The sequence below is a fragment of the Ranitomeya imitator genome, chromosome 5, assembly GCF_032444005.1.
Source record: "Ranitomeya imitator isolate aRanImi1 chromosome 5, aRanImi1.pri, whole genome shotgun sequence".
NCBI lineage: Eukaryota > Metazoa > Chordata > Amphibia > Anura > Dendrobatidae > Ranitomeya > Ranitomeya imitator.
Window position 1 is genome coordinate 144879168 of NC_091286.1, and position 12991 is coordinate 144892158.

At 42.5% G+C, this 12991-nt stretch overlaps 1 protein-coding gene across 3 annotated transcripts in view; it reads left to right on the forward strand.

Annotated features, from left to right (window-relative positions):
- Nucleotides 1-12991, forward strand: part of RGS17 (regulator of G protein signaling 17) — a 189753-nt gene that overhangs the window by 109282 nt on the left and 67480 nt on the right. For all 3 annotated transcript variants that reach the window (XM_069769193.1, XM_069769194.1, XM_069769195.1), the window contains one exon: nucleotides 6657-6794. In XM_069769193.1, the coding sequence (XP_069625294.1) occupies nucleotides 6676-6794 (119 nt within the window). In that variant the 5' untranslated portion in view covers nucleotides 6657-6675. The remainder of the gene's footprint in view (nucleotides 1-6656; nucleotides 6795-12991) is intronic.

The following is a 12991-nucleotide window of genomic DNA, read 5'->3' on the forward strand; positions in this document are numbered from 1 at the left end:
CCTTATTCCTTTGAGAACAGTGTGATATAAGGGTAGAGACCCTAATTCCAGAGATGCATCAATTAGTGTGCTGCCTGCTGCAGTTTATTCATTGAAAACTGTTTTATCTGCTGCAGATCTACCAGTTCTCTGAATTCTGAGCTCTGTATAATCCCGCCCACACCACTGATTGGCAGCTTTCTGTATAAAATGGGCATGGGGAAAAAGAGCTGCCAATCAGTGTTGGCTGCCGGGTTATATAGAGCTCATGAATATGGAGGACTACATGGCAACAGGTTAACTAGTCCATTAGAGATAATCTCCTGCTGATAAAACAGTGATTTTATGATAACTACAGCAAGCAGATCAGTAAGTGATGTATCACTAGAATCGGCATCTCAGTCTGTTCATTATTCTGCGCTCAAATTAGGTGGCAAAAACCTGGTGATAGATTCTCTTTAAAAAAAAATGAGGGGGCTTGACAAAATGAACACCATAGATCCACGATCAGTTCATTTATGGCCCTGGGAGGATGCAGCTAACAACTAGCACCATAAAAGTTGTCTCTGCACTAAAAGTAAGGCTGTGTTCACATGTCCAGTAATGATCCATTAGAACAGATCCAGCAAAAATCCGTTAGGAAAAAAGTTGTGCTGACACAACTTTTTAGTCCGTTATTTACTAACTGAACACTTCCGGATCTGTTATTTTAACTTTGGTGTCAATGGGCAATGGATCCGTTAATGCAGCATTCGTTATCTTCTATTTCTTGCTTTATCTGTTAGAAAGACACAACAACAGATGTCGCATTAACTTTGCTTTTCCATTATGCTTCAATCATGCCTCGATCACACCCATTCTCAAAAAGCCCTCCCTTGACCCATCCTCTGTGTCTAGCTATCGACCCATATCACTTCTCCATTATGTCTCAAAACTAGTGGAACAGCATGTCCATCTGGAACTGTCCTCCTGCCACCTCTTTGGCCGCTTACAATCTGGCTTACGGCTGCATCATTCCACTTAAACTGCCCTGACTAAAGTCTCCAATGTTTTACTAACTGCCAAATCCAAGTGACACTACTCTGCCTCCTCCTCCTGGATCTGTCATCTGCTTTTGACACAGTGGACCATTCCCTCTTACTACAGACTCTCTCATCTCTTGGCATCACAGACTTAGCTTTGTCTTGGATTTCTTCATACCTAACAGACTGGACAGTCAGAATCTCCCACTCACTCACACACCACCTCCTTATCTCACCCCCTATGCTCTTCATTAACACCTTTGGCCTGGGACAGCTCATAGAGTCCCACTGCTTTCAGTATCATAATAATAATAATAATAATTTATATAGCGCCAACATATTCCACAGTACTTTAACAGTCAGAGGTTCATATGCAACAGTCATAAGTAACATAGTTACAGATAATACAATAATTAAAGGAAAAATAATGATAACGCTGCTCTTCAGAGCTTACAATCTACAATGAGGGGGTGACACAAAGTACAGTTCCTTATTTACAATGATGGTCCAGCCATCTTGATGGCATGGGGAATAGATAAAGACTGCATGACATAGTCCCCAGCCAATATTTGTAGAGCTTTTGGGTGTGGTAGAGTTTGATCGAAAACTCTATTATCTCTATGATCAGAGGACACACAGATCTACCTCTCTGGACGTGATATCATCTTACTAAACTAACCAGAATCCCACAATATCTGCTATTTCATCCCTCTTCTCTGCTCGATTTCTAAAACTTTACATGGACAAAACATAATTCATCATCTTTCACCCATCTCACTCAACCCCCCCCCCAACAGACCTATCCATTAAAGTATTTGGCTGCTCACTCTCCCCAGTCTCACATGCTTGCTGCCTCAGGGTGACCCTGGGCTGTGATCTCTCTGCCAAACCACATATCCAAGCCTTTTCCACTTCCTGCTGACTCCAAAGCAAAAATATTTTCTGTATCCGTACATTCCTTAATCAAAAATATGCAAAAACACTAGTACATGCCCTCATCTCCTGCCTCGACTTTTGCAACCTCCTGCTCTGTTGCCTACCTTCTAGCACTCTCACACCCCTCCAATCTATCCTCAAATCTGCTGCCTTACTAATCCACCTATCCCCCTGCTGTTCCCCAGCCTCTCTCCTCTGTCAATCCCTTTACTGGCTCCCCATTGCCCAGATACTTCAGTTCAAAATCTCAACCATGACATAGAAAGCCATCCACAACCTGTCTCCTCCATACGTCGGTGATCTAGTCTCCTGGTACTTACCTGCATGCAACATCTGATCCTCACAAGATCTCCTTCTCTAATCCCTTCTTATCTCCTCTTCCCATAATGGCTGTTGTGAATTCTGTGGCAGAGCTCCCTCCTGTGGTCACAAGTGGTACTTCGGGTGATTCTCTCTGTAAGCTTCCGTTGGTGGAGGGAAGTGGTACTGCGGTTTCTGAGTTTCCTCCCTCAGGTGATGTGGTGAGGTCGTTAGGTGCTGCTCTACTTAACTCCACCTAGTGCTTTGATCCTGGCTTCCTGTCAATGTTCCAGTATTGGACTTGTTTTCCTCCTGGATCGTTCCTGTGGCCTGCTGCTCTGCATAGCTAAGTTTTCCTTTGCTATTTTGTTTGCTTTTCTTCTGTCCAGCTTATCTATTTGTTTGCTGGAAGCTCTGGGATGCAGAGGGTGTACCTCCGTGCCGTTAGTTCGGTACGGAGGGTCTTTTTGCCCCCTTTGCGTGGTTTTTAGGGTTTTGTGTTGACCGCAAAGTTACTTTTCCTATCCTCGCTCTGTTCAGAAAGTCGGGCCTCACTTTGCTAAATCTATTTCATCTCTACGTTTGTCTTTTCATCTTACTCACAGTCATTATATGTGGGGGGCTGCCTTTTCCTTTGGGGTATTTCTCTGAGGCAAGGTAGGCTTATTTTCTATCTTCAGGCTAGCTAGTTTCTCAGGCTGTGCCGAGTTGCATAGGTAGCGTTAGGCGCAATCCACGGCTGCCTCTAGTGTTGTTGGATAGGATTAGGGATTGCGGTCAACAGAGTTCCCACGTCTCAGAGCTCGTTCTATGTTTTTGGATTATTGTCAGATCACTGTATGTGCTCTGACCTCTATGTTCACTGTGGTACTGAATTGCCTAATCATAACAAATGGCATACAAGATTATGCAACATAATATCAGTCTCTTGCCTTCCATGAAAACCTTCAAAAGGAACCTGAAGACCTACCTCTTCCAAAAAGCCTACAGCCTGCAGTAACCCTCGCTCCATCATATTGCTGCATGACCAGCTTTACCCTCACCTGCTGTATCCTCACCCATCCCTTGTAGACTGTGAGCCCGAGTGATTAGGGTCCTCTCTCCTCTTGTACCAGTCAGTGACTTGTATAATTTAAGATTATTATACTTGTTTTTATTATGTATACCCCTTTGCGCTATAATAATAAATAATAATAATTATCCGGCAGAGATCAGTTAGTGAATAATGGACTGAAAAGTTGTATCAGCACAACATTTTTCCTAACGAATTTGTTATGAATCGTTACTGGACATAGCCTAAAGGTACCTTCACACATAAGGATATCGTTAACGATATCGTTGCAACTTCACGCTTTTTGTGACATAGCAACGATCCCGCTAACGATCTCGTTATGTGTGACAGCGACCAACGATCAGGCCCCTGCTGCGAGATCGTTGGTCGCTGGGGAATGATCAGGACCTTTTTTTGGTCGCTGATCACCCGCTGTCATCGCTGGATCGGCGTGTGTGACGCCGATCCAGCGATGTGTTCACTTGTAACCAGGGTAGATATCGGCCGCTGTGCTCTGCTTTACGGCTGGCGCTGACACAGTCAGTGCGGGAAGCTGACGGCGGGGGACGTGACAGACATTGGATTTTGAGTATGTAGTGTTTTGTTTTTTTTACTTTTACAATGGTAACCAGGGTCAATATCGGGTTACTAAGCGCGGCCCTGCACTTAAGTAACCCGATGTTTACCCTAGGTACCCGGGTGCTGCAGGGGGACTTCGGCATCTTGAAGACAGTTTCAACGATGCCGAAGTCGTTCCCCTGATCGTTGGTCGCTGGAGAGAGCTGTCTGTGTGACAGCTCCCCAGCGACCACACAACGACTTATCAACGATCACGGCCAGGTCGTATCGCTGGTCATGATCGTTGGTAAAGGTACCTTCACACTGAACGATATCGCTAGCAATCCGTGACGTTGCAGCGTCCTGGCTAGCGATATCGTTCAGTTTGACAGGCATTAGCGATCAGGCCCCTGCTGTGCCATCGTTGGTCGCTGCAGAAAGTCCAGAACTTTGTTTCGTCGCTGGAGTCCCTGCAGACATCGCTGAATTGGCGTGCGTGACGTCGATTCAGCGATGTCTCCACTGGTAACCAGGGTAAACATTGGGTTACTAAGCGCAGGGCCGCGCTTAGTAACCCGATGTTTACCCTGTTTACCAGCGTAAAAGTAAAAAAAAACAACCACTACATACTTACCTTCCGCTGTCTGTCCCCCGCTGTGCTTCTCTGCACTGTGAGCGCCGGCCAGCCGGAAAGCAGAGCACAGCGGTGACGTCACCGCTGTGCTTTCCTGCCGCTGTGCTTACACAGTGCAGGAAAGCAGAACGCCGGGGGACAGACAGCGGAAGGTAAGTATGTAGTGTTTGTTTTTTTTTACTTTTACGCTGGTAACCAAGGTAAATATCGGGTTACTAAGCGCGGCCCTGCGCTTAGTAACCCGATGTTTACCCTGGTTACCGGCATCATTGGTCGCTGGAGAGCTGTCTGTGTGACAGCTCTCCAGCGACCAAACAGCGACGCTGCAGCGATCGACATCGTTGTCGGTATCGCTGCAGCGTCGCTTAGTGTGACGGTACCTTTAGTCGTTTAGTGTAACGGTACCTTAAGGCTTTAACTGATATCAGCTACTTCCAAGATTGGAGCTCCAATTTGCATCTTGCATTAGATGCTACATTCAATATTGACCATTGACACCTTTCATCTACACAAAGGAAGGAGGATCACTGTCACCAAATCCTGCAAGCATAGTTAAATATCTAGACAACAGTTAAGTTATTAAGGTGAAAGAGGCAAATATATACAGTATATATACTTATATATTCACAGTAGAAAATAAATGAGTTTTAGAATAATTTGTTACTCAAGTTTGCCAAAATTAATTAGTAAAGTTCAGAGTTAATGACATGCCATAATTTGACTACTTTTAAATTGCTGTCACATTTTTCAAAGTGTAAATAATTTGGTGCTTTCTACTGATCAATTTGATTTAGTTTCCATATATCTGTAATAGTTTTACACCTCTTTCTTTATATACAGGACTGTGCAAAACTTTCAGGCAAGTGTGGACTGCCCTTTGCATTAAAAACTGCATCACGGCATCAATTTTTCTAGCTACACTTGCTCACAGTTTTTGAAGGAGCTCAGCATGGAGGTTGTTTCAATCATGTTGGAGAACTCACCACAGATCTTCTGTGGATGTAGGTTTGTGCACAGCCTCATGTCCACTCATGTTATCCCTCACAGACTCGATAATGTTGATATCAGGGCTCTATGGAGGCTGTATTATCACTGACAGGACTCCTTGTTCTTTTTTGCGTTAAATATACTTCTTAATGACATTGACTTTATGTTTGGAGTCCTTGTCCTGCTGCAGACTAAATTTGGAGCCAATCAGACACCTCTTTGGATGGTATTAAATGGTGGATAAGTATCTGCTTCTTTTTCTTAGCATGTAGAACACCAAGAAAGAAGCAATGTTGAGGACAGTAGATCATGTGGCCAGCCAAGGAAACTTACTGGAGCAGATGAAAGACGCATCATGTTTTCTTAACTTCGAAATTGGAAGACGTCTACCAATGCTAACAGCTCAGAATTGTCAGCAACCAGTAGGATCTAGATACACCCATCTACTGTTCGGAGAATCCATGCCTTCAGCGTGAAAAAAAGCAAATGACTCAATCATGGAAGAATATGAAACATAAGAATTTCAGAAAATAAGAACTGGTTTGAAAATAAAAAAAATTGCAGAAGGTTCTCCGTAAATATGACTCAAAATGTGAAATATTTGGCTGAAAGAGAAGGCAGCTTGTCTCTGAGGGGCTGAGGAGCAGAACTATAATGACTGTAGATAACAGTGATGGATGGTTTAGGTTCCTTGCAAGTTTGGGCTGCATTTCAGCAAACGGAGATGAGAATTTAGTCGTGATTAATAATGTTCTTAATGTTCTTAATACAGGTAGACACTTATCCATTATTTAATCATAAGGGAGGCGTCTGATTGGCTCAAAATCCTCTTCTACATAAAGAAGAACAAGTATTCTTGGAAGTTCCATCAAGACTTTGTGCATGTGTATCTAGAAGAATTGATGCTGTTTTGAAGGTAACAAATAGTGATTTGATCTATATTTTCCTTTTTTTTAATTCACTTTATATTTTTTAATTATTAAAAATAGACTATTAACATTTCTATTTTTGAAATAATTCTTACTATGCCATATTTTTCCACACCTGCCTAAAACGTTTGCACAGTATTGTACATACTTTTCTTGATTGCATGTCGTGTACTCATTTAATAAAAAATGCATTTATATTCAAGCACGGGACCACTTGAGATGTTGCAGTTTATTATCCTATATCCTCTTTTGTTTTTCAGCCTCAGAGGAATTGCTGAAATGAGAAAGAGGCAGCAGTCACAAAATGAAGAAGCTTCGACGGTACCACAAGCTCCTGGAGCGAACCAAAGGCCGAATACTTGCTGCTTCTGCTGGTGCTGTTGTTGCAGCTGCTCATGGTACGTCTTGCATTATATTTGCCACCTTAGCTAATACAATGAACGGACATGTAGGTCATCCATATCATATGATTGGGCAACCCCTTTTAAAGGGAACCTGTCACCAGTTTTTTCATGTCTAAACTAAAACTAGCACCTTAATCAGCGCCTGTGCTGCATTCCATAAAGGGTTAAATAACCCCCTGACTCCTGCTGTATATCATCCCAATACACTTTAGAAATTCTCCCACGGTTTATGTAAATCCTTCTGGTCCGATAGGCGTTTTTGCTGATGCATTTGTCCCTCCTTTCAGCTTAGCATCGCTGTCCTCCTGTTCTGATTGACGTGGATGATACCTCCTGCGTCGTACACATAGTCGGGCGAAATCTCGCACCTGCACAAAGATATTGCTGTCTGCGCAGTTTGCTGTGCCCTACTGCAGGCAGAGCCAAAACATAAGGGCATAAGTAGTATACCTCATTATGGAATGCAACACAGATTCTGATTAAGATCTAAGACACAGAACTACAGCTGCTAGTATGGTCTCTAAACATAGGCTATGTTCACACGTTGCCTTTTTGATGCGTTTTTTTCCCTCAGGCAAAACCTTCTCTTTAGGCAGTAAGAAAATTGCCTCAAAAAGTAAGTTTTGCTTAGTTTGTGTTGTGTTTTTTGCTGAGTTTTTGGTCTATTTAAGACTATGAGTGCGTATGAAACATCGAACTGCACTCTGATATCACCGGAGTGCATTGCAATTCCCGCCGATGCCGGCAGCAGAGGAGATGGAGAAATTAATTTGTCCTTCTCCTCCACAGCTGTCCATCGCATCTGATATGATTTGTTAGTGGGATCCTGGCCTAACAGTGTAAGGCCTCTTTCACATGTCCTGATATTTCCAGTACTGGAAAAAAACAGTACCAGAGATATCAGTGTCCATGTGTAATACCTGTAGCAACCGTGTGCGGCATCAGTAATACACCTACCGATGCCTGGGAAGCAGCGGTACTGTTTGCCCTGTTCCCCGGCGCCAGGTACTGAAGACAGCTTCCATTATTCTCCCCTGATCGTGCTGCAATCAGTGCCAGCAAGAGAGAATGTTGAGAGTTGTATTCAGCTGATATCAGCGAGATCAGGCAGCAGATGGGCGTATTCATCCGCCGCTGTCTGTGCTCTAAATGGATAAATAAAAAAAGGTGTGGGCTCCACCTGTAATTTTGATAACCAGCCAGTCAAAACTGACAGCTGCGGGCTGCAGCCCTCAGCTGTCAGCTTTAGCAAGCCTAGTTATCAAGAATAGAGGGGTCCCCACGTCGTATTTTAATTATTTAAATAAATAATTTAAAAAATAGTGCGGGGTCCCCCCATTTTTTGCAACCAGCTTTGTTAAAGCAGACAGACAGCTGGGGGCTGGTATTCTCAGGCTGGTAAGAGCCATTGACATTGCCCCCTCAGCCTAAATATAGTAGCCCTCAGCCGCCCAGAAAAGGAACATCTATTAGATGCGCCAGTTCTGGCACTTTGCCCGTCTCTTGCCACTTGCCCTGTGGCGGTATCAATTGGATTTCATATCTGTGGGGTTGATGTCACCTTTGTATTGTCTGGTGACATCAAGTCCATGGCTTAGTAATGGAGAGGCGTCTATAAGACACCTATCCATTACTAATTCTATAGTTATCTGGTAAATAAACACACAGCCAGAATAAAGTCTTTTATTAGAAATAAAACAAAACACAGTTTTACATTTTAATTTAACCCCTTAATCTCATAAGACATACTATCCCGTCGAGGTGACCTGGGACTTAATTCCTAGTGACGGGATAGTACGTCATATGCGATCGGCCTCGCTCACGGGGGGAGTGCGGCCGATTGCGGCCGGCTGTCAGCTGACTATCGCAGCTGACATCCGGCACTATGTGCCAGGAGCAGTCACGGACCACTCCTGGCACATTAAGCCCCGGCACATTGCGATCAAAGATGATCGCAGTGTTCAGGCGGTAAAGGGAAGCATCGCGCAGGGAGGGGGCTCCCTGCGTGCTTCCCTGAGACCCACGGAGTAACGCTATGTGATCGCGTTGCTCCCAGGGTCTCCTACCTCCTCCTCCCTGCAGGCCCCGGACCCAATATGGCCACGAGGCTGCTTCCGGGTCCTGCAGGGTGGTGGCTTGCAAGCGCCTGCTCAGAGCAAGAGCTCTGCAGTGCCTGTCAGATTGCAGTGCTTTGCAAAGTGTCAGATCAGCTATATAATGACCCTATAACATGATGCCAAACCCCCCCGGGGGCAGTGTTATAAAGTGAAAAAAAAAATCCTAAATAAAGGAAAAAAATATTGTTCCCATAAATACATTTCTTTATCTAAAAAAAAATAAAAGTACACATATTTAGTATCGCCACGTCCGTAATGTCCCGACCTATAAAACTGTCCCACTACGTAACCTCTTCAGTGATCACCGTAAAAAAAAAAAAACACAAGGCAAAAATCAACGCTTTATTATCATACCGCCGAACAAAATTGGCGGTCAAAAATACGCGATCAAAAATACGGATATAAATAACCATGGTACCGCTGAAAACGTCATCTTGTCCTGAAAAAAAAAAAAGAGCCGCCATACAGCATCATCATCGAAAAAATAAAAAAAGTTATAGTCCTCAGAATAAAGCGATGCAAAAATAATTATTTTTTCTATAAAATAGTTTTTATCGTATAAAAGCGCCAAAACATAAAAAAGATGATATAAATGAGGTATCGCTGTAATCATACTATCCCGAAGAATAAAACTGCTTTATCAATTTTACCAAACGAGGAACGGTATAAACGCCCCCCATAAAAAGAAATTCATGAATTGCTGGTTTTTGGTGAATCTGCTTCACAAAAATCAGAATAAAAAGTGATCAAGAAATGTCACATGCCCGAAAATGTTACCAATAAAAATGTCAACTCGTCCCGCAAAAAACAAGACCTCACATGACTCTGTGGACCAAAATATTTAAAAATTAGAGCGCTCAAAATGTGGAGATGCAAAAACTATTTTTTGCAATAAAAAGCGTCTTTTAGTGTGTGACAGCTGCCAATCACAAAAATCCGCTAAAAAACCCGCTATAAATAGTAAATCGAACCCCCTTCATCACTTGGCTAATTAGTACTGTACAGCCACATATGGGGCATTGCCACGTTCAGTAGAAATTATGGAACAAATTTTTGTGCCATTTTTACCCACTTATTGTGTGAAAATGTAAAATCTGGGGCTAAAACAACATTTTGGTGGTAAAAACTTAATTATTTTTTCTTCACTGCCCAATGGTATAAAATTCTGTGGCCCAACGATGGTGTCAAAATAATCACTGCACCCCTAGATTAATTCAACAAGTGGTGTAGTTTGTAAAATGGGGTAAGTTATGAGGAATCCTGCTATTCTGGCACCTCGGGGGCTCCCCCAGTGGGTCATGACACCCTCAAACCATAATAGTAAAATCTGCACTATAATATGGCGCTCCTTCCATTTTGAGCTTTGCACTGTGCCTCAAAAGTAGTTTTCACCCACACATGGGGTATTGGCACACTCAGGAGAAATTGCACAACAAATTTTGGGATCCATTTTCTCCTGTTACCCCTGAGAAAATAAAAAATTTGGTGCTAAAAAATGATTTTTGTGGAAAAAAATTTGATTTTTAATTTTCAGAGCTCTACGCTATAAACTTATGTGAAGCACCTGGGAGTTTATGGTGCTCACCGAACATCTAGATAAGTCCCTTGAAGGGTCTAGTTCAAAATGGGGTCATTTGTGGGGGATCTCCACTGTTTAGGCACATCAGGCGCTCTCCAAACGCGACATCGTGTCTGCTCTCGACTGCAGCCAATGTTGCATTCATAACATGAAAAGGTGCTCCTTCCTTTCCGAGCCCTGCCATGCACCCAAACAGTGGTCTTCGTCCACACATGGGGTATTGGCGTACTCAGGAGAAATTACACAACAATTTTTGGTGTCCATTTTCTCCTGATACCTTTGTTAGAATAAAAAAAAATTGGTGCTAAAATATAGTTTTAGGGTAAAAAATGTGAATTTTAATTTTCACGTCTCTACTTTTCAAAACTTATGTGAAGCACTTGGGGGTTCAGGGTGCTCAACAAACATCTACATAAGTACCTTGAGGGGTCTAGTTTCCAAAATGGGTCACTTGAGGTGGGTTTCCACTGTTAGGCTCTCCAAACACGACATGGCGTCCTCTCTCAATTCCAGCCAATTTTACGTTCAAAACCTCAAATGGTGTTCCTTCCCTTCTGAGCCCTCCCGTGCGCCTAAAAAGTGGTCATCCTCCACACACGGGGTATCGGTGTACTCAGGAGAAATTGCACAACAAGTATTATGGTTCATTGTCTCCTGATATCCTTGAGAAAATAAAAAAATTGTGTCCGAAGTAAAATTTTGGTGAAAAAAGTTAAATTTTTTCCATCCACATTGCTTCAGTTCTTGTGAAGCACCTGAAGGGTTAATAAACTTCTTGAATGTGGTTTTGAACAACTGGAGGGGTGCAGTTTTTAGATTGTTGTCACTTTTGGGCATTTTCTGTCATATAGGCCCCTCAAAGTCACTTCAAATGTGAGGTGGTCCCTAAAAAAATGGTTTTGTAAATTTTGTTGGAAAAATTAGAAATTGCTGGTCAACTTTTAACCCTTCCTAACAAAAAATAATGATGTTTCAAAAATTGTGCTGATGTCAAATAGACATGTGGGAAGTATTAGTTATTAACTAATTTGTGTGACATAACATTTTGATTTAGGGGCATAAAAATGAAAATTTGAAAATTGTGATTTTTCTACATTTTTGCCAAATTTACATTTTTTCACAAATAAACTCAAGTCATCTTGAATAAATGTTACCACTTTCATAAAGTACAATATGTCACGAAAAAAATAATCTCAGAATTAGTGGGATCTGTTGAAGCATTCCAGAGTTTCCACCACATAAAGTGACAGTGGTCAGATTTCAAAATTAGGGCCTGGTCATTAACCTAAATGTGGCTTGGTCCTTAAGGGGTTAAAATCTGAAATGCTGGCCTACTGAAATGTATGTTCAGTAAGCGCATTCAATACTTGGTTGGGGCTCCTTTTGCATCAATTAATGCATCAATGCGGCATGGCATGAAGGCGATCAGCCTGCGGCACTGCTGAGGTGTTATGGAAGCCCAAGTTGCTTTGATAGCAGCCTTCAGCTTATCTGCATTGTTGGATCTGGTGTCTCTCATCTTCCTCTTGACAATACCCCATACATTCTCTATGGTGTTAAGGTCAGGCAAGTTTGCTGGCCAATCAAGATCAGTGATACTGTTGTTTTTAAACCAGGTATTGGTACTTTTGGCAGTGTGGACAGGTGCCAAGTCCTGCTGGAGAATGAAATTTCCATCTCCAAAAAGCTTGTCGGCAGAGGGAAGCATGACGTGCTCTAAAATTTCCTGATAGACGCCTGCGCTGACTTTGGTCTTGATAAAACACAGTGGACCTACACCAGCAGATGACATGGCTCCCTAAACCATTACTGATTGTGGAAACTTCTCACTAAACCTCAAGCAGCTTGGATTGTGTGCCTCTCCACTCTTCCTCCAGACTCTGGGACCTTGATATCCAAATGAAATGCAAAATTTACTTTCATCTGAAAACAACAACTTGGACCACTAAGCAACTGTCCAGTTCTTTTTCTCCTTGGAAATTTGTCCACACTGGCAGTGTCCACACTGCCAAAAGTACCAATACCTGATTTAAAAACAACAGTATCACTGTACTAGATTGGCCAGCAAACTCGCCTGACCTTAACCTCAATGAGAATCTATGGGGTATTGTCAAGAAGAATATGAGAAACACCAGACCCAACAATGCAGACAAGCTGAAGGCTGCTATCAAAGCAACCTGGCTTCCATAACACCTCAGCAATGCTATAGGCTGATCGCCTCCATGCCACGTCACATTGATACAGTAATTGATGCAAAAGTAGCCCTGAACAAGTATTGAGTGCATTTACTGAACATACAGTACATATCAATAGGCCAACATTTCGGATTTTAAAATCATTTTTCAAACTGGTGTTATAAAGTATTCTAATTTACTGACTTTTGGGTTTTCATTGTCTGTAAGCCATAGTCATCAACGTTAACAGAAATATACACTTGAAATAAATCACTGTCTGGGGGCTCAGCAACAGCTTTAATGAGTTTGTGTTGTTTGATT